This window comes from Excalfactoria chinensis, chromosome 1 (genome assembly GCF_039878825.1).
Source record: "Excalfactoria chinensis isolate bCotChi1 chromosome 1, bCotChi1.hap2, whole genome shotgun sequence".
Classification (NCBI taxonomy): domain Eukaryota; kingdom Metazoa; phylum Chordata; class Aves; order Galliformes; family Phasianidae; genus Excalfactoria; species Excalfactoria chinensis.
In genome coordinates, this window is record NC_092825.1 from 53,935,906 (window position 1) to 53,958,264 (window position 22,359).

A 22,359-nucleotide genomic window follows, 5' to 3' on the forward strand; every position below is an offset into this window, starting at 1 on the left:
TAAATCAGGAAACTTTGGATCCTGAATGAAATTCAATTTCGCATTCCTACTCCGTCAAGATTTTAAATTTGCTTTATAAATTCCCAAGAGAATGTAATGCTACCAGCACGTCACAAGGCTAATTATATTACAAGAAGATTCAAAAGCATTACAGAGACCAGTATACAATATACAAGCTCCACAGCAGCGAAACAAGGAATGCAGCACTTAACCCCAATTTAACCAATGCAGAAGAGTTTAGTTATAGCAATAAATGACATAGTGCAATACCATTTTCCTAGCTAGCCAGGCTGGCCAGTGGGTTTTCTCCCTTAATCAATTTTTAGTGGGGTTACTGAACACTCTGTCCCACTGCCATACTGCCTCTGTCACCTTGTTTGCACACTGTTGCCCGTGCACTTTGAAAAACCTTGTTTTCTTTCCACAGCATATAAACCATCTCCTACAGCAGTGCAAAGAGCTTTGACGTGAACTGGAACAGATGTTTGTTTTGGACTCCTATAGCCCTTCAGCCTTGTGTTTTCTCCAGCAGTTTTGAGATCTTCGTTCTCTCGCTGTGTTCTGAGTGGAAAGAAGCTTTCTCCAAAGCCAGAACACAGGGGAAAGATGTTGGCCTAAGAATGCAGAGAGCTTATCAGGAGCCATTTGTTCTCTTCACAAATTTGCCTTACCTCTCAGCTTCTCCTCAGTATCACTGTCTGATTCACTGTTTTCATCTGTAACTAGAAAATAAGAAAGGGAAAGACAAAGTGAAACCTATTTATAACAGTGCATTTTGTATCACTGACCTGAGAAAGCTAGACCTAACAACCTCAAGGGGAAGACAGTACACATCTCAAGGGCCTCTAACTTTTCAGGGATGCACATACCCATGCTTAACATACACTCAGTATATTCCCATTCATTCATTTGGGGAACAAAAAAAACCCCAACAAAATTCATTTTGAACAGCCATTGGAGCTGCATAAAGAATCAAATGCCAGAACAGTCTTTCCACCCATGTTTGTATAAGCATGGCACACACAAGGGCAAAACACTGATTAATATGCAGTTGCATGTGGGATAAAGGGTAGAAACAAACAAAACACCCAACAAGTGCCAGAATGAATGAGACTGTAGGCCTATACTGTCCAACAGCCTGTTTGTGTCGGTGCTTCAGAGAAGAGTATAAAAAAAATGGAAAGACCAGTCTGGGATGCTTCCCCTGAAGGTTCACATAAGCACACCCACTCACCTAGTTTATAAATAGAAGAGGATAAGCAGTAACAAGTAGTTGTGTGAAAGAAGCAAAGCTGCAGGCCGCCTTTCACTGGAAATTGGGGTGTTTTAGAAAAAAAATACTGTGTTGGAATGATGTAATTTAAAGTTTTGCAGAGATCAGGTGTTAAAAAATAATTGCTTTGAAGTACCTGAACATGGTGGTGAGCTGCTGATTGACAGTGAGAAGATGAAAATCTCAGTCTTGAGATGATGGAGATGGTTCTACGGCCCAGAGTCTAGAAATCCTGATTCCCAACTGAGTCTATTTACTTATTGGAATGTTGAAGAAAGCGGAACTGCTTGAAAATCCACTATCTTCTATTGGACAGTTCATTAAAGTGACACATACCCGCAACATATTTTGAACTCAACAAATCAAGACTCTTTGGACAGAAAATCCTTCTCCAAAGCTTACTGCCAGTTTCAGAAACAAACATCAAGAAGTGGAAACATTTCTGGTGCGACCCGGGAGGTTATCACGTAACGCCACGGAAAGAAAATGAAGCAAAAGAAAACAAAAAAGTGCCTTGTCATGAAAGGCCCCTGAGCAGCAGAACAATCTTTATCTTTCCAAAAGAAGGGGTGGAATCCCCAACACAGTGTCAGGCCGGACTGGAAGAAGCATTAAAAAAAGATCACATGAGACATCAAGACAGACTAAACTCTACGGCAAGTTCTCAAGAAGTCTTAAATATGCCAAGATTCGAGGTTCCTTTACCTTTTCCTGAATTGCTCTCTGTAGACTGTGATAGTCTCTTGACACGTTTCTTTCCCCTCCGTGCCTCATAAATGGCATTGATTTTCAACACAAGCTGCTCACCAAAAACACAAACAAAACAAAAAACAAACAACAAAAAGGGTTATTTTCCTCTCCAGGCAAGAAAGAATGATAGAATTTCAGAAGTGTTCCACTTCCCAGTACTGTAACACTTCTCTGGATGGCCCAGAATCAGTGGTTACCAGCATCTACCTTGCACAGTAACCTACAGAGTAACCATGCTCTGTCTGGTACAGGAACAGCACAGGCATAGCAAGATGAGAGCAAAAATCCCTATGATCTGAGTTTAAAAGGTACCTGCTGATCTACACACGCCCAGTCAAGTGATTGATCCAAATTTTTAACACGAGGCAGGATAATCTGATGTAGAAGTGTTGCTCCATCCAGCTGCCCAGCTCAAGTCTCAGGTCAGTCTTGACACCAATACAGTAAATCTCACTTCTGAACTTGCACTCCAAGACTGCTCAGGGGCACTGCCCAGTAAATATGCAATATAACCTTCCCTTCAGTTGACACAAGTGTGTGTGCAAATACACTGACAGAACTCAAGCATGTGCACAGAGTGTACTAATAACACCAAAAGGGCACTCAAAAATCACATATGCAAATATGGATACAGATCCGGCAACCAGGAAACAAATAGGATAAACAAACATATCCCTTTTTCCCCAGAATGGGTTCAGAAAAAAATCCCCACACATAAGCCCTGGTAGTCTCTGCTTGTCCTGCAAAGACTTCGACATGCATCTTTGTTTTTGTACTGTGCTTTTGGAATACTCAAAAGATAGCCTGCTGCCAAGCCTCATTTGGACTGAATACAGTTCCTGATAGTTCTGAAACAAAATCAAATTGAGTCATGCTGTACCCAAAAACAAACCAGGAGATGTCACTCCAGAAAATGCCCTTCGTCACAATCAAATGCCAGACTTTCACGTATCTCACAATGTGCCATGATGAAAAAACGTATTCTTCAAAACTTGGAGAGATGTCTGTACACCTTGCCCTTCAGGAAGAAAGGGAGTTAAACACAAGTCAAGTCAACTGCAAGGACAGTGGCTGTACTGCAGGGACATCACACTGGAAACTGAAGAGAACTCCTTCATACTTGCATTCCAGCCTGGAAGAAGCTAGCAAAAAAGAGAAAGACCAAGATTTACCTTGGGAATCTTCCTTCTCCTCTTCCCGTTCTGAGGGTCTCCCAAGGAGAAGAAGGTGTCATCTGGACTGCTGGGAGTGGAGGGAGGGCTGATTTTGGATGGTGATCCAGTTCCATCACGGCTCAGTTTCCGTATGTCTGGCAGTTTGAAACTCCGCCTCTCTGAGTTTTGTCGAAAAAAAGTGGGCTTGGAAAGCAACTGGAAGTGGAAGAGAAGGAATGAATGAACGCAGCACTTCACGCACCTTTGCTTTATCGCTAACATTGTCACATTCAGCGTGGAGTCCACACCACTCAGTTGGCAAAATAGCCTGATTTCTGAGAGAGCACACACAAGGAACTTGTCCAGCTGCTAGGCTAGGCCACAGCTATCAGGACAGCAATTTAACCATCCCACGTTCATTCCAGAGCATAACACAGCCTCAGGGGCCAGTCAAGAAGCCTTACTCTAGTGTGCAATCCAGAGGATGGTAACCAACCAGACAACCACAAGCACATGGGCTAAGGAGCAGGTGGTCAGGAGGAAGAGTGGAGCAGTGAGGACAGATGAAAAGCATGGCCAGTGTATAATATTATGCCTCTGTCAGGAGTGAGAATTAAATATTTCAGAGGATAATGCAAGAAAATTCCTGATGGACAATTAGGAAAACTGGTTTCCTGCTAATCCCAGAAGCAAGTTCAGTGGGGGCATAACAATAGGTATTCCAGCACCAGACTGAAGTTCAATGTCCCTGAGCAGAAGCAGCACAGAAAAGCAGAAAGCTCAACTCCAGATAAAGGAGGACAAACTACTTCTCATGAGAAAGAATGCTCAGTAAGAACTTTTGTTTTTCTTCTACACCCAGTGGTTATGGTAAGATTGAGTCATGCTTTTTCCAAGCATTGTATATACCAAAGTGTATCTCTACATGGCACTGGGAAGTGAATGTGAGAGGTTATCTAAGCTTTTTCTCATCAAGTCAGTCCAGCACTATCTGAGGTAGCACAATGGTCTGTCTCCTCCAACAGACACACCCAGCAGACTTCCTAGACAGACTGACACAATCACCCAGGCTAGCTCAGGTGCCTCTGAATGGTTTGCCAAAGACTCACAAGAAGGCATACCGCCCACAGAGAAGTCACACATTAAAATGACTCTTGGAAGAATCTTTGCACTGAGCAATCTCATCCTGCACTAGTGATATAAACCACTACTGAAATCTGTCCAGACTCCATCCTGGGCACGCTCTCCAGTGTGATTCATACTGCAGTTGCAAGCCAGATCGTTGCCAGGAGAGCAGCAATACTTCTGCTCTGACTGATGCAAATCACAGCTTTGGGATGTCAAAGCATCACAGTGCAACATAATTACTTCCATTCAGCTCTTCAGTAACTGTCCTGCTGGGAACCACATTTAGGTGAAAGACTTCCTGAGTAACACTGCAGCACTGGTTACACAGTATGGGTGGGAAATAGGTACGTAAGTGATTGCAAAGTCATCTGACAGAAAATAACTTCATCCCAACACTCGCACACAGACTCATGTTGCTCTAGACCTAACTAGTAACAACGAGAATGGATTCATAACTGCAGGACAATTTTCATTTGAAAGCATTAAGTTATCAAGGAAAACTTCAGTTGCTGGTTAAGCTGGTTGGAAAAGAGGAGCACATCCAGAAATGCTGCACGTCAGACTTCTCAAAATGTTGGCTAACAGCTCTAATAATAGCGGCAACTTGGAGAGCACAGGAAAAGCCTCCAGTCAGGACTGAAGGGTTAGAGCCCTACTACCCGCACTGAACCCAGTTGCTGCCAACATGATTTCTGCCATCACATTGCCCCTTCTGTTCCAGGCTTAGACAGTCTAAATAGGGAACAGGAAGCACTCAAACCAGCTCAGGATTGGCCTTCATGAGCTCTGAGCATAATGTGCACAGTAACGCTTTGTCTCTTCATTTGGTTTCACTGCCAAGGAGGAAAGTGGCATTCATACTAATACTAGCTGTGTTGCTAGTAGGGACAGCCTTTTAGGATAGGCTCCCAAAGCCCAGGTCTGGCACTGCATTAGTTACCAGCAACCCATCTCATCAAGCAGAGATCAGAAGAGACATCCCAAAGGAAAGGGCTGCAGAGGTATCTTGGCATCAGCATGAACACTCATGCTGTCCACAGATACAGAGCCAAGACAACCACAGGGCTTGATTACCCAAGCACTAAAACACCCTCTATGAAGGAGAGAAGGAGGAGCTTTCCTGCAGTAAATTCTTCTCTCATTGTTTAGTATCTGGAATAAATTTAGTACTGAACTTTTGTCCCAGTACAGGTATAAGGCAAAGACACAGCAGGTTGTTTTCACTCCCATCCCTGCTAATGTAGCCCTTCTGCCAGTGAGGCAGAAGACTCACCAGAAAACGTATTGGGATTTTTCTATGGATTCAGAGATAATTCCCAAATCCAAACAACCTCATGATATGAACATGCCCATTTCTGGACATAAACATACCCATTTCTGGATTCCCATTTTGTATCTGTTGCTCCTGAACTCATCTGTCCTAAGGAAGGTAAAGATCTCAGTTCATTGTCATTCAGAATTCATTAAGGATCTGGAGGCAGGTTCCCAGAGGTGAGGAGCTGAAGTCACAAGCTGTCACTGTTGTACTCTTTGCATACATGAACTGCTCTTTTCTAGCTGTACAGTTGCAAAAATTGCTCAGAGGACAGCGACACAGAAGAATGTTTCTGGGGACACATGTTTGTATACAGACTGGATTGAGGATTTCTTTCTATCCTTTTATCACATCAGTCTCATACAGCAGCTGTGTAAAATTCCAGTGTGACACCAAATAATTCAGTCTTTTTCAGGCCAATTGCTCCTTAGTGCACAGCAGATGCAAAGTACCAGGGGAAGGAGCCCAGGTGTGAAAAAATATGAAAGCCAAGAAAACCTTTAGTGTAAAGGAATGTTGTTTTTACTTTGCTAAAGGGCAACACAACCCTTACTATTACATCATACTCTTATCAGTAATAAAGACAAAAAGGTGGCGAATCCTAACATTATAAAAGCGAGGGGCAAAATTCCACACAGAAACAAGATTTCATCCAGAGATCTGGAGCAGGAGAGGTGGCTACCTGAAACAAAGTACCTTAGTGGGAGTCCCAGGTACTGAAGAAGTGGGGGATGCTGGAAAGGTCAGGACGCATTTCTTCCCCAAACAGCGGCTGTTGGTCTCAATGTCTTCATAAGGGTTTTCCTTAGATGGCGGGTCTGCAGTAAAAAGCCACAAACAAGAGACTGTAAGTGCAGAAAATCCTTGAGGTTTGCCATAAAAATCTGTTTGGGGATCTGCTGGACTTCTCCCACCTCCCACATCAGACATAAAGACCTGTTCTCAAGCATTCCTGCCATTGCTTCATTCTCTCCATAGCCCCAGAAGTCCAGCTGCTCTCTGGACAGTGTCCAAACCCTGACACTGATGTATTCAGCCATAGGAATATATCACAGAAACTACAGATGGAAAAGATGCAGCAAGTCCTCGAGTTCATTTCCTTCTCTTCAGAGAAGCTGAGTTTCTCATGCACAGTGGTCCATAATTATATTTCCATCTTTCCAGTCTTCTACTTAAAATTATTTTTGAATGAAACTGTGAGCCAATATCTAGCATAAGAGTCCATTTGAACCCCGCATTTAGAGAGACCTCTGGTCATCATTTAAATGGAGCCAGCACCGTTCTTGGGCTGACTGCTGCAGCACGGATGCTTGGCACACAATATAGGCTTTTGAACACATCTGCCATTCACAGATGCCTCAGTTCCCACAGGCCTCACTTTAGAAAGAGGAAAGGAATCACCTAATCCAGGCCATCCAAAGCCAGGATGCTCTCTCCCTAAAGAGAGAAAAAAAGGAGGGAATAAAAAGGCCATCTGGTGTAAGATTTGGTCCACTCTTATTTGAGAGCCTCTCAAAAACTTAAGCTTGAATGACCACCCAGAGGTGTCCCTTTCTTGAGGTATGTGACCAGTTTGAGTTTTAAATACCCAAGATTAAATATAATGAACTTCTTACACCCCAGTCTTCAACAGTGCTGAAAGCCCAACCCTTTTCAACACTGACTTCTGCCTGTTGCTTAGAGATACTCATGCTGTAGTGGTGGACCTGAACTCACCAAGAAGGAAAAGGTAAACCTGTGTGATGCTAGCAAAGTAAATCTGTGCTAACATTTTTCTCAGCAAAAATGCTCCAATTCCTGGAGGTGGTTCCACCTTCTAAATCCAATGGCACACTTCGCAGCTGAGGATGTATTTCAGCAGTCACATACCGGGTGGACTGGAGAAAGAAGAATGAGGTTGTGTTCTGTTGCCAACCCCATCCTCAAACTGCTTGACAGCATGTCCAGTTTTGCCCCTTTTTTATATGTAAACCGTGATAACCATCTGCCCAGTACAACTTCCAGTATTCCATGTAAACAATGGCAAACAGGTAAAAAGATGTGCATGAAAGGAATCTGAGTGACTTGCTGGAAAGGGCAACAGATCTCCCACCAGCAGCTAAACACTCTCCAGGTCATGCACATGTCTATGGGTTGTGCATGTGTGCTTTCATGCCCTGTGGACATACATGGCTATCACAGAATTTGAGTTGGAAGGGATCTTTAAAGGTCATCTAGTTCAAATCTCCTGCAATGAAGAGGGATAGCTACAGCTAGATCAGGATGCTCAGAGCCCTGTCTAGCCTGAGCTTGTGTGTTTCCAAGGATGGGGCATCCACCGCCTCTCTGTGCTACCAGCAGTCCCCATTACTTCTCCATTGGTGTGCCCACCCGTGGTCCTGTGAAGAACAAAACTGGCTTTTTTTGGAGTCGCCCCCATCCATCCCTTTTCCCAAGCTCCCATAGTAAGACCAACCAGGACTTCAGGAACCAATTAAAGATCACTGACTTTGGGCAAAGCGTAAATGTACAGCAATAAAACAAACAAAACCAAAGCAAAATAAAACATGCCCCATTAGCTGACAATTGTCTATAACTTTGTTTTCTTCTAATCTTTGCAACTGAGACCTTGAGGGGAGAGGAATTTCAGCCAGGTATTCAAGTTCTCTGCAAGCTCAGGACACATGGGTGTGCTTGTGTTTGGATGGACAGATGGATTTGCGTACACAGCCCCCCTGTAACACTATCCTTGTTATTCCAGCTGACAAGGTGACAGCTACATAGTGATTTCTGAGGCCTCCCACCATGCCCCAAAACACACACATGAGAAAGAATACCAGCTGTTCAGACATCCCCTGGATCTCTGGCCCTCAAATAGAGGGAAGATAAAGACAAACGGCCACTTAGCTTAGAGTTTGTCCATTTGGCATCACCCTTTCTGCAAACAGTCCCAAAGGAACAGCATTCCTTTTGGAGATCCTTCTAATAGGATATGATGAGATTTTATTCGTATCAAAATAAAAATTCCCTGATTGCTCCTGCAAAAGTGCAGCTGCCTCCCCTGCTGAACAGCACAGAGCACCTCTGCAGGTAACAGCTGCATGGTCAGAGCTGATGCAGCCACTCTCTTCCTACTCTGCTAAACTCAGCCAAGAGCCTTACACAGCCCAGCCTGCAGCTACAAAAACTTACGAAGGCTTTTTCAAGAAGGATGCTTCCATTCTATGTCCCGTGTTCAGTGATCTACCATTGAATGAGACAGATGTTCATCGGTGATGAACTCACAGTGATGCACAGACAAGAGGTGTGAGAGCTTGTCCACGGGATGCAAGGAAGACAGAGGACGGACGCCAGCACAAACTAAAAGCTGGTCCCCATATGCCTCAGGTTCATCTTTGAAACTGATGAATTTTGAAATATTTGGTCCATTTTTCTTATGCCAATAAACTGTTTAAACTATGATCTGCGTAAATCTGTTTTGCATGTGGATAACAAACAAACTTCAATCAGCACCACCAGCGCAGGGCTGTTGACCACAAGCACACTGCGTTATTCAGTGCTTGCAGTCAAATCCCTCCCTGGCCAAAGCTCCTACCCAGTATGTCTTCGTAGACGTTCTCCTCCGATAAAGTGCGTGTGAGGGCCAGCTTGGTCTGCGCGTACCAATCCACCCTTCCGTTCTCCGATGACGACTGCAGCAGGTCTTCAAACTCATATGACTTCCTGCATGATGATGGGAGAGGAAAGGAACAAAGAGGAGAGTGATGCAGCTTTTACAGCCAAATCACGGCATTTTGTAATTCACTCACAACACTGCACAGAACCTTAGGCCACGACGGGTCCCATTTATGGTGCAGAAGTTTCCACCCTCACCAGTAGTAAGGGGCTCCCCAAATCAGGTCTCCCAGCAGTACAGGACAGCAATACTCAAGCGGTGGGTGCTAAAAAGGGTAAAAACCAATGAGTCCTCCACTGACAAACCTGGAGAGTTTCAGTTTCCCTCCGGCACCCAAACCGGATTGATGTGTTGATGTGACAGTTGATGCAGCTTTGTGTTCTATGCTCGCTGCCTCAAAAATGTGCTACAGTCATGAGGGTAGAGAGAAAAGACAAGAAAGCATTCCAGGAAAACACATACACAGTAGATCCAGTTAAAAGAACAAGCTTACTATTAACAGTGAAAATGCTGTGGAAGAGTTTAGAGATTATCATCCCGGAGCTGCTTACAGATCAGCTGTATTAATTTTGTAATCACAGTTTTTGCTAAAAACAAAACAAAATGCACAAAAATAACACAACCCCCTCAATTTTGGGCTTGAAGGCTAATCAATATAACGCACTGACCTTAAAGCCCAATCTGCCATGACCTCTCTCTTCACATTTGCCCTATGAAGCTGTGCTGACTGCTCAAGAGTTCTCAGAGATACCACAGAATCAAAGTATCCTTAGAGTTGGAAGGGACTTTAAGGGCCATCTAGTCCAAGTTCCCTGCAATGAACAGGGATACCACAGCTAGATCAGGGTGTTCAGAGCCCTGTCTAGTCTGACCTTGAGTATTTCCAAGGACAGAGCTTCCATCACCCCTCTAGGTAACCTGTTCTAGTGCTTCACAACCCTTATTGTGAAAAGAACTTCTTTAAATGCAATCTAAACCTACCCCCTTAATTTGAGACCATTTCTCCTTGCCTCAACACAGAAGCTCCTGATAAAAGAGTCTGTCCCCTTCTTTCCTGTAACTTCCCTTCAGATACTGAAAGGCCACTCTCCAGTGTTCCTGGAGCCTTCTCTTCTCCATGCTGAACAGCCCCAGCTCCCTCAGCCTGTCCTTGCAGGAGAGGTGTTCCATCCCCTGAACCAGTTTTGTGGCCCTCCTCTGGACACACTCCAAAGATCTATCTATCTCTCCTGTACAGAAGACTCCAAACCTAGTGGAGAGAAAAGGGAATGGATCACCCCTCTCACCCTGCTGGCCAAGTTGCTTTTGATTTATCCCAGGATATGGCTGTTTTTTTGGGGGGCTGTAAGGGCACACTGCTGGATCGTGTTCAGCTCGACACCCACCCCAAGTCCTTTCTGGCAGGGCTGTGCTCCATCTTTACATGACAGTGTAGATGATGGCAAGCAAGGCTCTCATTTACTGGGGATTACATGTGACCAAGGAAGATGCAGCTCTTCCAATGTAATATGGGAAGTGGGGGACTCCAACACTAAGACCAATACCTCTGTGAAACACAGCTCAATTACCTGTGGTCAGCATTGTTCTTGTGCTTCCCGCTCCAAAGCCTCCTGCTGACAGCTGATGGAGGAGGAGAGGAAGGGAGAGGAGGGGGAGGAATGGATGGCAGAGGGGGCAAGTTTCTTTTATTCCTAGCTGCTGGCACCCAGTCCTCTTCCCCCTCATGTTTGAAAGTCCGCCGGGGCTTTGGCAGTGGGTTGATGAAAGGTTTCTTCTCTGGCACCCCTGGTTCTGTGTACACATTTTCTGTAGTGCAGTCTTTGGATTTCACATGAGAAGTTCTTACCTCTTCTAGAGTCCCAAAAATTGGCTCACTGATTTCAGAGTCCAAACCAAGAAGCCTTTTGTTGAGCTCAGTCCCACATATGCTCTCACTGCCCTCTGGAGCAGCGTGTCCTTGTGCTGCCTTCTCCTGCAAGCACTGTGGGGAGTAATAAGTACCAGGCAACTGTGGCTGCAGCTCTGCTGAGCCATCCTTCAAAGCCCGCTCCAGCTTCTTCACCTGACTAAGCACTGAAAGATTCTCCTTCTGGACTTCCCGCTTCCCACCTTTCACTTCTTTGCATTTTCCAAGGCTGGACTGCACTTCCTCATCCTTCTCCACTTCCCCTTTCCGCTGTGCTCCCTGCCCTGTGCCTTTTGGAGTTCCTGCTTTCCGCTCATTCTCTTTGCCTGCCCCTTTGCACTCCAGCTCCCAATTCATAGGTCTCTTGGTCTCCACTTTCCGAGACGTCAGTGCTTCCCTACTCATCTTCTCAACTACACATGGCATCTTGTGCTCCTCTTTAGTTCCTTGCTCCTCCTCGCGACGAGGAGCAGACTGCATTTCCTTTTTCCCTTCCCACTCTGAAATTTTGTCCTTGATGCTGAAGGACTTATTCCTCAAGCCAATTTTTCCAGGTGTCCGTGTACTCTGAGTACCTCCTATCTGTTTCCTGATGATTCTACTGTTTTCTTTAACGTTCAGATCCACAGATGGGTCACTGATGATCATTTTGGGACTGAGCATGTTCTGCTGAAAGCAGTCTAGCCTTGGATCCAGCATCAAGTTCTCCAAGGCTCCCAGTGGGTCCTTCACCACGCAAGAAAATGGTTCAGCTTCAGGTGTTAAACTAAGGGTGACAGAAGCACCTTCAGAACATCTCTCACTTGAAAATCCACGCAGAAGTCTTCCTAAGTCCTTCACAGCTGCTGTCCTGTTTTTATCTGCAAGTTTGATCCTATACACCAAAGAGAAAAAGAGAAGAGACATTCACTGTGATTGTTCATCCTTGCTTTAGTCAGTGCTTCTGCTCCACAAACTTTACTCATAAATCTTGCAACAGGACAGGATGCTCACACTAAGCCCCTGAGAAACTGGCTTGCTGGAGAGAACCACAACGCAGTGTTGCTCTCATTATGACTACTGAAATGAAGACTTTCTCTGCAGCAGAAGTAGAGGGCAGATAATAACTTTTGTACAACAAACATGCTGATACCAAGGAGAGGTTCAATAGCATTTTGTGTAAGTGAAGCAATTTTGCGCATCTTCAAGGCATTGAGCAAGTCCATTGCAGATGAATACAAAATTGACCCTTAACAACAAACAGCTGACATTCTTCAAGATCCAGCTCAGAGGATCTGTCTGGATTCATTCATATATTCCTAAGTGCACATTAACATATAAGCCCTACAGTTTTACAACTACATTTATACATCCCTACAATCCCAGGCTGCATTTGGGTTTAGGCTCCTGTGTACCCAGTCACGTTCCCTCGGTGCAGAGGATGTGATGTAGCACCCAAGCACTAGGCTCAACATTCTCAGAGCAAGGGATTCAACATTTTCATTTGTTTGAGTCCAAACCACATGAAAAATTCCCTAATATCTCTAATCTGGGAGACCTCCAAGTGCTTTTCTTTTCTTTTCAATACGTGCTATTATAACAACACTGTAAAGTTCCAGCTGGACAGACAAATAGTTACTCCAACACTAAATACTTTTGAATAGAAGTACTTTCCAATGCTTAGCAATGCTTGGGCTTGGAAAGGAATACCAACACAACACAAGGTAGTTACAGAGATGCAAGCTTTTACCACAAGTCCCATTTAAGGACAGTACCAACACTGAGATTCAACTTTGTAAATTGCTGTTAACCTAAATGCATCAACGCACCTTTTCCAGAGCTTAAGCACTTGCTAAGAACATCCACTTAGATACCAAGTGCTGGCAGGCCTCATGCTGTCCTGGAGCTAAGCAATGCTGGCAGCCATTACAGGCTCCGTTGTAGTGCAAATTGAGTCTGGGATGGGTTTCTGAGCAGGAGGACCTGAGCCAGATGCTGTTCTTCCTTAGCCTCTCAGATATTTAACTCCTGGCTGTCTCAATGACAACTTCATGCTTGGGGCAAGAACTGGCACTTTCCCTGGGAGCAAGGCTTGGCTGTGACACTGGTGGCTGGACTGTGCACTAGAAACAAAGGCTGGACACCAGGAGAAGCCTGTTAGGGGTGGTGACAGTAAGGCTTCTCTGAGGAGTCTCCATGCTGAAGATTTCAAGTGCAGCTGGGGTATCATCAACAGAAAGGTTTTGCCCTGGGGCAGATCTCTTTTAGCACTGTGCCTCTAGGATATTATCATTGACAGGATGTTAAAAACACAACATGACAACCCTGAGATGGCAATGAAACCACCTGAGACATACAGGGGTGTGATCTAACGTGAGTAGAGAGGGGCGGCGTTAAGCTGAAAGACTATTTTCTTCTTTTGATTTTCTTTCTATTGGGGATAACAAACGAAAGCAAAACACCCCAGCACTGTAATCTGAAAAGCTCCCACCTCTCAGCAGACTTGCAGACACCGCTCTCAGACCTGCTGCTCGCATCGGCCACTTTGCTAGCTGTCATCATGTCAGCACACAGCTGGGCAGCAGCTCACCTGCAGACGACACAAGAAAGAGCCATCATTCTGTGCTCCGCTCTTCTCTCCTGCCGCAAACAAACACACACACATCTCTTCCTGAAGTCCAGGAGAATGAACAGGAGCAAAATAGGAAAGCTCCTAGAGGACAGCCTCAGTTTTACCATCTGCAGAACAGGAAGAAGGGTGACAACACCAGCCCTCAGAAGCTCAGAGAAGAGATGACAGATTTTGATAACAAGAACAATCTTTGACTATCAGCTGCAGTACCGTGATCTGAATACACAGCATGCTTTGTGAATGCTCTTATTATTGACAGAATCTCAGAGGATTTAGGCTTTTTCTCCTCACAGAACAAGAAAACAACAATTATTTTAGTAAGAATTGTGCTAAGGCCTTGTAAGCTCTTCAAGCTCTTCACAACAACCCCTTCAACATTTTACGACCAAGAGACAATGCACTGAAGCACTTGGTTACACAACCATAGAATCATAGAATCACCAAGGTTGGAAAAGACCTACAAGATCATCCAGTCCAACAGTTCACCTATTACCAATAGCTCCCACTAAACCATGGCCCTCAATACAACATCCAGTCGTTCCTTGATCGTTATGTTGCAGTGTGCCCTCCGGTGGGCCTTAACAGGCTGCTGGTCCCCTCTCTACCTCCATCTCACACATCATGCTTGAAATATCTGTGGCTTCCCCAGTCTATCCACTCACCTGCTCTGCCTAATGCCACCCTGCCATGCCCAGCATCCAGCAATAAGACTGAGTGTCTCAGGAAGTGTAGTCGGTTCTCGAAGCTTTTAAAAGAAGCATACCGACAACACTGAAGAACAAAAGAATCTCTCATTCCCACTGTTTGAGTACTTTGGGCAGAGAGAAAGAAAATATCAGTCTTGTTTGTTCCCAGTTTTCTCTCCCTCCCTTTATCCCACACTGGCAGCGTTCCTAAGATGAGGAGTGAACTCTGGGTCAACTCAGTGTGTACACATTCAGGGCAGCTCATGGCTAACCATTTAGCAGACTCTCTTTCCCCAGACAATAAACCCCTTGGCTTCTCTTCCTCATTAGGAACTGGAACAAAAACCCATTTCACTTCTAGACACAGAGCAGCCTTGCAAAATTGTCAAGAAAATTTACCAGCCTGAGAAACAAAATCTATTCATCCCTCCATTAACTGTTATGCATTGCGAATAATGGAAAACTAATGGTTGCCTGTGTCCCTGTCCAAAGGATGACTCACCCAGGCAACCAGAGCAGATTCCTGTAAAGCAGCAACTGAGGCTGGGTAGCACTTGGCCTACAGCTTCCTTACAGTGCCCTGGTGCCGCACCACTGGGTCACTGATCAACATGCCCAGGCACTGCCAATAGCAGTAAGAAACCTCCCAACAGCAGGCAGTGGATGTACAGCCCCTCTCCAAGTTTTGCCTCAAAGGTGACTCAGTTCCAACCCTCTGCTGCAGGCAGGATTGCTAGTTGCTAGAACATGTACTAGATCAGGCTACTCAGGGCCCCATCCAGCCTGGTCTTCAACACCTCCAGGGACTGAGGCCAGGAGCCTCCTAAGCAACCAAGCATCAGATGCTGCAATATGACCACAACCACCAGGTGTACATATCCAAACACCTTGGAAGACGTGAAGAGAAAAAAAACCAACTCTGGAACAAAAGAGCAGAAATGAGGTACCTCCTGATTAGCTCCAAGGTCAGAAAATTAGCATGGGGACACTCTTAAGCCCAAATGAGATGCAAAGGGGATGGGGCTGAGACTTTAGTTTGTTAACCAGGCCACCAGAACCATCTTGCAGACCTGACCCACAGACACTCCCAAAGCCTGACAGGAGGAAACTGGGAGAGCAGCAATGGAAAATCACCTTCGGTGGGAAATGAAGGGTAAACCTCCTCCCCAGGTTTGGCTCCACTGGCCCCCTGAGCTAGCATGGCAGGTCATTGCAAAGGGCAAGGGGAGCTCCTATTTCTCCCACCTTCCATATCTCTGCTCAGATTGATCATTCAGGCAGAGCTGAGTCCAGGCTGCAGATGACCTGAGGAGAACTGGCATGCACCAAGCAGGTCCCTCTTGACCCATTGCTGCTTTCTGCATGTACCACATGCAAACTTCTGCCATGCAATGCAAAGCACAGACCCGTGGCAGCCACAGCCCAGAGCCACGTTCCTAGCATGTAGATCCCACAGCAGCCAGGCCATAAAAGGGGAGAGAAGATGCCAAGACCCATTTACAGAGCCCCATCGCTGCAATTCATTTGGTAATCCTCATTGTTGGGGGAACAAAGCCATCATCTGATACTGTCTCAAAATTAAACTGGGGAAGGAAGGGCAGAGGAGGAAGGAGGGAGCTCCCAAACCTGCTGGCAGGCTCTGGGAAGGATGTGAAGCTCCCAGCAGAAGCTTCTCCGCATAGCCAGCCTCATGTTTCCCAGGGCCATGTGATAGGGCTTCCTGCCACTGAGCGGAGTGAGACCTACACCGACCTCTCTCTTCTAAACAGAGTTCCTGCCTGCTTTGTGTTTGCAAAGAGGCGTTTGTTTACTGATCTATCATTGGCATGCAGGAAGCAGCCTTGAAATGAGCTGTAATCATCTGTCTCCAGCAATAGCTGTTAGGCTTTCTGCTAATTTAAGTTTTCCTCCCCCCCACCCCCCCCTTCCAGATGCCTTCTTCTCCACTTCTGATCAAAAGGCAAGTCAGGAGTGTGCCCATCTGGCACATAGCACTGGACACCATAATTCCAAAGTAATTGGGAGAGAAAAAGAAGCACTGACAGTAGACGTGCTCCTACCCTCAAAGGGCAGAGGGGTCTTCCACTGGGATATGAGCTAAACTTCCTAGGAAGCACCCAATACCCTGCAGCTTGCCTCACCAGAAATGTACGCAGCCTGCACACGGGTCACACACATAGTCTTGTCTTCAATAAGGTCAGGCAATGGTCATGGTGAGCTTTCCAGGCCTCCCTATTCTCCTATTTCCTTTATAGGGAAAGAAAGAAGTGTACCTCAGCAGGGCTTGTGGTTTGGGGATGGGTATCACCCTTGCTGTGTGCTGCAGGCCACGTCGCAATTATACCGCACCTCACATAGAAATAGGATCTGAGCCTGTAGCTGGGATCGCAGCCACCACAGTGGTGCATGCAAACAATGAGGCTTCACATCCCCAGAAGCGACCCGCAGCTGGTCAAGCTCTGGTCCAAGAGGAATAAAGCCATGCTGCATTTAAAGCCCACGCACATTTTCTACCCCTTGGTGCTCACTGAAATATCCTCTCCATTTACTTTGACGACTTCTGTGTTTGAGCCCATGAATCGCAGCAGCCAAACAGCCTGCAGGCAATGCTCCCAACCCAGCGCTCTGCAGAACAAAGGATGCAACATACATGGAGGAACAATGTGACAACAATATATAATGTATATATATAAAGAACAGGAAGGATGCCAAGAAGACAAAACACTAACAGGAAAATCGTAAGGCTACGCCAAGAGTTAAAGCCTTACACTCACCCTCCCCCAGCCCTCACCCTGTTTGGAGCCTATTTCCCTTTGGGAGAAGAAGCGAGCTTGGAAATGCGCTCTTGTGCACGAACACACACACACACGGGGCCACTGAGCGCGCCCTGTGCGTGGTCCCAGCACCAAGCAGCATCTCCAGGCTGTGCACAGAGCCATGTGAAGTCCCCAGCAGCAGCTCTACCTCTGCAAGGGACTGAAGACACTAACAGCAGGATCGCTGGGTCGTCATACTCACAATGGGATCCTAACTGTGGGTTGCCAGGCTCAAGCCATTTATTAAAATAAAAAAAGAAAGAAGAAAAAAAAAAAAGAGAAGAAATTGGATAAAGTCATGTAAACATAAACATGAAGGCCCAGTGACTGGGAAGTGATACACTCCTACAGTACATTTTAGAGGACATTTCAGAGCTGGATCCCACATAGTTTCCTACCCCTCTTGCCTCACTCTGTCCTAACTGTTCCCTTTGAACTATGATAACTTACCACAGTGCTTACATGGGAGTCAGGAGAATCCCATGTGTAAAAACAAACTATTTTTTAAACCCCCAAAGGAACAGCAGTACCACAGCCCCTCGTGTGCAGCACCCTCATGTCAGAGGGCCAGTGCTGCAGTTCAAGGAACGCAGAAGCTGGCAGTGTTGGCATTCAGACTGCGCACAGAGAAGCACTGTTATGGTATGTCCTTCATTTTATCATGCAATTCTACTGGTTTTCTTCCCCCTTCTAAGCCCACAAAGCAAACTCTACATGCTTATATGTCACTGACCTGATTCAATAGATTGCTATGGTGAAAAGAACTGTCCTACTTCTCTTTTGCCCTGGACCCCTGCTCCTCCTTTGGCTGCCAGCAACATGGTCTCACATGGCTGGCATGGAGGACACAACAGGAACCACTCAGACAAATGCAAATGTGGCACCCAAGTGCTCAGCTTGACACATACGGGAACTACATTCAGAAACTGTATGAAGTTTCAGCTCCAGGTTTGCTTGTTTTAAAGGCTAACTGAAACAAAACACTGAGTTCTGACAGTGTGGCATCAGAGTAGAACTGGCATGGAGTTACCAAAATGGCTCCGTGTTCTGGCCCACACAGATCTCTGCCACCTGACACAGTGGAAGAGCCAAGGTAAGAGCAGCTCCAGGAAGATGGTAGGATAGACACTGCTGGGATCTGTATGTACGTATCAGAAGTTTCAGGAATCATAGGCTCTGTGCTGGGTTTGGAAGAAAGCAGCTATGGGGGTCATAGGCAGCCTGACCTAGTAGGGGTTGGGACTAGATGATCTTCAAGATCCCCAACAACCCAAACCATTCCATGATTCTCCGATTCTACCATTAAGCTTGTCTTGTCTTTCAAAGACCTACTCTGGTCATCTCCTACTTTAGTTCTCTCATGTTCTCCAGCTAGGCCCTTGTTCCTCACCATCTTCCTTGTGCACTCAACACCAGACTCTGCTCCCTAGCTGTCCACTTGGACATACAGCCATGGTTAAACTCTCTTGGGTCTCAGTTTCTACTAATCTTATGTTGATCTTGCTCACTATCAGCAGTCTCTGCTCTTCTCCTTATTCTCATGACTATTTCCCACTGTATATTCAGGCATGCAAAGCATAGCCCACATTTCTTTAGAAGCAGAATGATGGCACCTTTATGCCTAAGTCACTGCCTTTGACTAAGATCAGGGCTTTTTTCCTTCCTTTCTGATCCAGGCTTCACCTTTCCTGGATACCAGCAAATAAGTGGTTTCCACCTCTTTTCTGTTATAGTGCCAGAGGGATAATTGATGGCACAGAAGAAAGAAGTAACTGCCAGTCTACTCCACCATTTCTGGACTGAGATTTACATGGACGTCCTACTAAATCACAGCAACGTATTTTGTACCTTTGGTTAAGAGGACAACTTTTGGCCCTGAAATGGAGATGCTATATATCCATTACCATACAACTCCTAGGTTGGGATTTCATTATAGGATCACTGCTGCAGCTGCACTGGAACAAGACTCTGCTCTGAAATGAAGCTAACCCTTGGCAGTGAAAAGAGGGGAGCCAGCAGGAGCTGCTGTGGGTAATGTTTGTGGGTCACCCCGAGTCTTAAGTGCATCCATAGGCTGTCCTTGTTCTGTAGTAAAGCATCCTTCTTCTGTAGTAAAGCAGCAGAACTACTCTCACCTCCTACCCACTGTTTCCATTCACCAGCCCTTTGCTGAAGAAGGTAGGTGATGCTCCACAGGGATAGCACAAGTGTCACCTGCCTGTCACAGAGAACTGGAGATTTCCACGTAATCACTGGAGATTTCTGCTACCAAAAAATGAGAAAAAATATCTGAACATAGAATCACAGAATCATCTAGGCTGGATAACACCGTCAAGATCACTAAGTCCAGTCATCAACACAACCTAGTGAGTCCCATCACTGAACCATGTCCCTCGGTGCCACATGTGCAAGCTGAAATCTTCTTCCTCCCACAGAGCCCGGGAAATTTCAGTTGACAGAGTGGCATAGGATGCATTCCTGATCCAAACAGCATCCCTCACCTACAGGCTGCACTTCTGTTAAAAAGCATAGGATCGATCTTAGCAAAAGAAAATTCTGATGTACTTATAATGCAGAGAAAGTAGTACATTTTTTATTCCATAGCTTCATTCCCTAAAACAGCTGAAACATTTTGGTTGCAGGCTTGAAAGCAATTCAGCCACAGACAAATACTCAGAAGGGAAACAGCAGATTGAAATGATACAATTGACCTAAAGGCAGAAATTGAAAACAGTCTGACAATATGAATTGTGCTCTATTCAAGGTGGGGCCAGTTGCACCCACTATTATTAAGCTTGTCCCACACTTCCCATTGTCTTATTTTCCCTTTGTTCCTCCCTTTAAACACATAACAAACAGAAGAAAAGCTCAGCAGCTCAAAGGGAATTCAACATCCAGTTCCCTGCAGACAACCACACCCTCAGCTGGAAACACAGCACTTCCAGAGGTAGTGGTAGGATGGGACAGAACCATGCCTAGCAAGACAGCAGCTCTAATTCATATATTTAGTCAAGCCTTGGATGTATAAAAGGTAAATTATGTTATTTCTTCTGGTGGCAAGAATGGTTTGTATTGCTGCTTAGAGACATCCTTACTCCTACAGCAGGTTCCCTACACAAGGAAAGGAAGAGATTCATCTGGCATTTAGCCCACAGAGGTGGTGGAGTCACTGTCCCTGGGGATGTCCAGGAAACATGCAGATATGGCACTGAAGGACACGGTTAAGAGGTGTGGTGGGGATGGGCTGGCAGCTGGACTAGATGATCTCAGTGGTCTTTTACAACTTTATTAATGATTCTATGATTGCCATTCTAGCTCCTAAAATTAATTCTAATTACAGTGTTTAGTGGAATGACATGTTCCGGACTCAGCTTTCCGCAGTGAAATCATGAACAAACAAAAAAATCCAGATGGAGAAACCAAGACCCTGGGAGGTGGAGGCAGGAGTAGAAGATGACTCTGCTGTGCCAGGTCTTGACAATACAAGCCCACCTCTGAACACTTCAGGTTTCTCATAAGCGCGTCTGTGAAGATGGTGGAATCACTCAGCCCATTTCAAAGAGGGATAATCATCAAATCACATTGTCTGAGTTTGAAGGTACCCTTAAAGACCATCTGGTTCAACTCCCCTGCAACAAACAGGGACACCCACATCTACATGAGGTGCTCAGAGTCCCTCCAGTCTGACCTTGAGTGTCCTCAGAGATGGGGAATCCACCACCTGTGTAGGCAACCTGTGCCAGTGCCTCACCAACCCTATGATAAATTCTTTTTTTCTTCTTATATCCAGTCTAAATCTCCTCTTTTACTCTGAAATCATTTCCACTTGCTCTATCACAACAGACCCTCCTAAGGAGTCTGTCCCCTTCTTTCTTACAGCCCCCTTTAGATACCGAAAGGCCACTATCAGGTCTTCTCAGAACCTTCTCTTCTCCAGGCTGAACTTATTTACTCTTGCTTTACAGCCTCACAAATGAAAATTCAATTACCTTAAGACAAGGCTGAATAAGACATTAGTGGTGTATCCTGTGTTCCTGAAGCAAACGCAAGCTTGCTGATGACATCAGTGCAGTCAGCACTCTGTACCTGTTTTCTTTGGCTTTGAAATTACCCACATACAAGACAACCACAGTCGATATGGAATAAAGCAACAGAAATATGGACCAGATTTACACTAGCAAAGACCTGCCAGCAGAACAGCCCATCAGCCACAAGGACGAGCAGGATTCCTAACGGATACAGTAGAACTGGCACCATCTCCAACAAAGCCCACACTCTATTGGCATAGCACATTTCTACCAGTGTAGCCAACTGGTGTAGCTTCTTTCATTCCTATGATTGGAATGCTACAAATATTACAAATACACCAGTCTTACTATGACAGTAGATCACTTCTAGTGTTAAAAGAACTGGAAAGAACTCGGAGTTACTGTTAAGCTTGTAAGAAACTCAAACATTCGAGCCTAGGAAACAACCTGCCCCTAAAATAGAGTACTCAGACCATGAACCACACTTGGAGTTAATCTTCAGCGCGGTGAGATAACCTCTGATATTCTAGCACAAGCGAGATCCAAAGAGGTCCCTTCAAGGAGCAACTCTGCAAAGAGTTTCCTGGCAGGAAGACAAATTGTCTCACATTGGGAAAGGAAATGAGAACATTAAAATGAAGAACTCACAATTCTTCCAAAATAAGTTATCATTTGGGAAGATAAACTGAGCCTCAGCGAATCTCTCCTTCGGTGGCCTTCACCCTGCAGGATGCTGACTGCTTCCCCTCCTGAGGAGGGTCCAGCACACAGCTTCCTGCAGCACCCACCACCCTGGCCTTGGAGCACCAGCTGTGTGCTCCAGCAGACCTCACAGCTTCCCAAACCCGCGACCTGCCCTCAGCTTACCTCTAAGCATCACCATCCCAGCTCAGAGAGCCTCCTGGGGATTGCCTTTTGGTTCTGGAGAGCCCACTTTCCCTCGCCTCCCTCCTGCATACCTAAGGCATTGCAAACGCAGATCTGCTTACTGCACATCTCATTTCTTACTGAGACCTTCCAAGTGCAGCACAGCACAC

General features: G+C 45.6%; 1 protein-coding gene across 3 annotated transcripts in view; it reads right to left on the reverse strand.

Annotated features, from left to right (window-relative positions):
• Positions 1–22,359, reverse strand: part of DENND2A (DENN domain containing 2A) — a 55,334-nt gene that overhangs the window by 22,648 nt on the left and 10,327 nt on the right. Inside the window, exons 1-8 of one of the 3 annotated variants that reach the window (XM_072345754.1) lie at positions 14,455–14,533; positions 13,652–13,750; positions 10,844–12,055; positions 9,195–9,322; positions 6,317–6,438; positions 3,196–3,393; positions 1,979–2,072; positions 672–722 (exon numbers count right to left, since the gene is read on the reverse strand). In XM_072345754.1, the coding sequence (XP_072201855.1) occupies positions 672–722; positions 1,979–2,072; positions 3,196–3,393; positions 6,317–6,438; positions 9,195–9,322; positions 10,844–12,055; positions 13,652–13,722 (1,876 nt within the window). In that variant the 5' untranslated portion in view covers positions 13,723–13,750; positions 14,455–14,533. Of the gene's footprint in view, positions 1–671; positions 723–1,978; positions 2,073–3,195; positions 3,394–6,316; positions 6,439–9,194; positions 9,323–10,843; positions 12,056–13,651; positions 13,751–14,454; positions 14,534–22,359 lie in introns of those variants that run through there. The other 2 variants (XM_072345745.1, XM_072345740.1) reach the window with 2 other exon arrangements.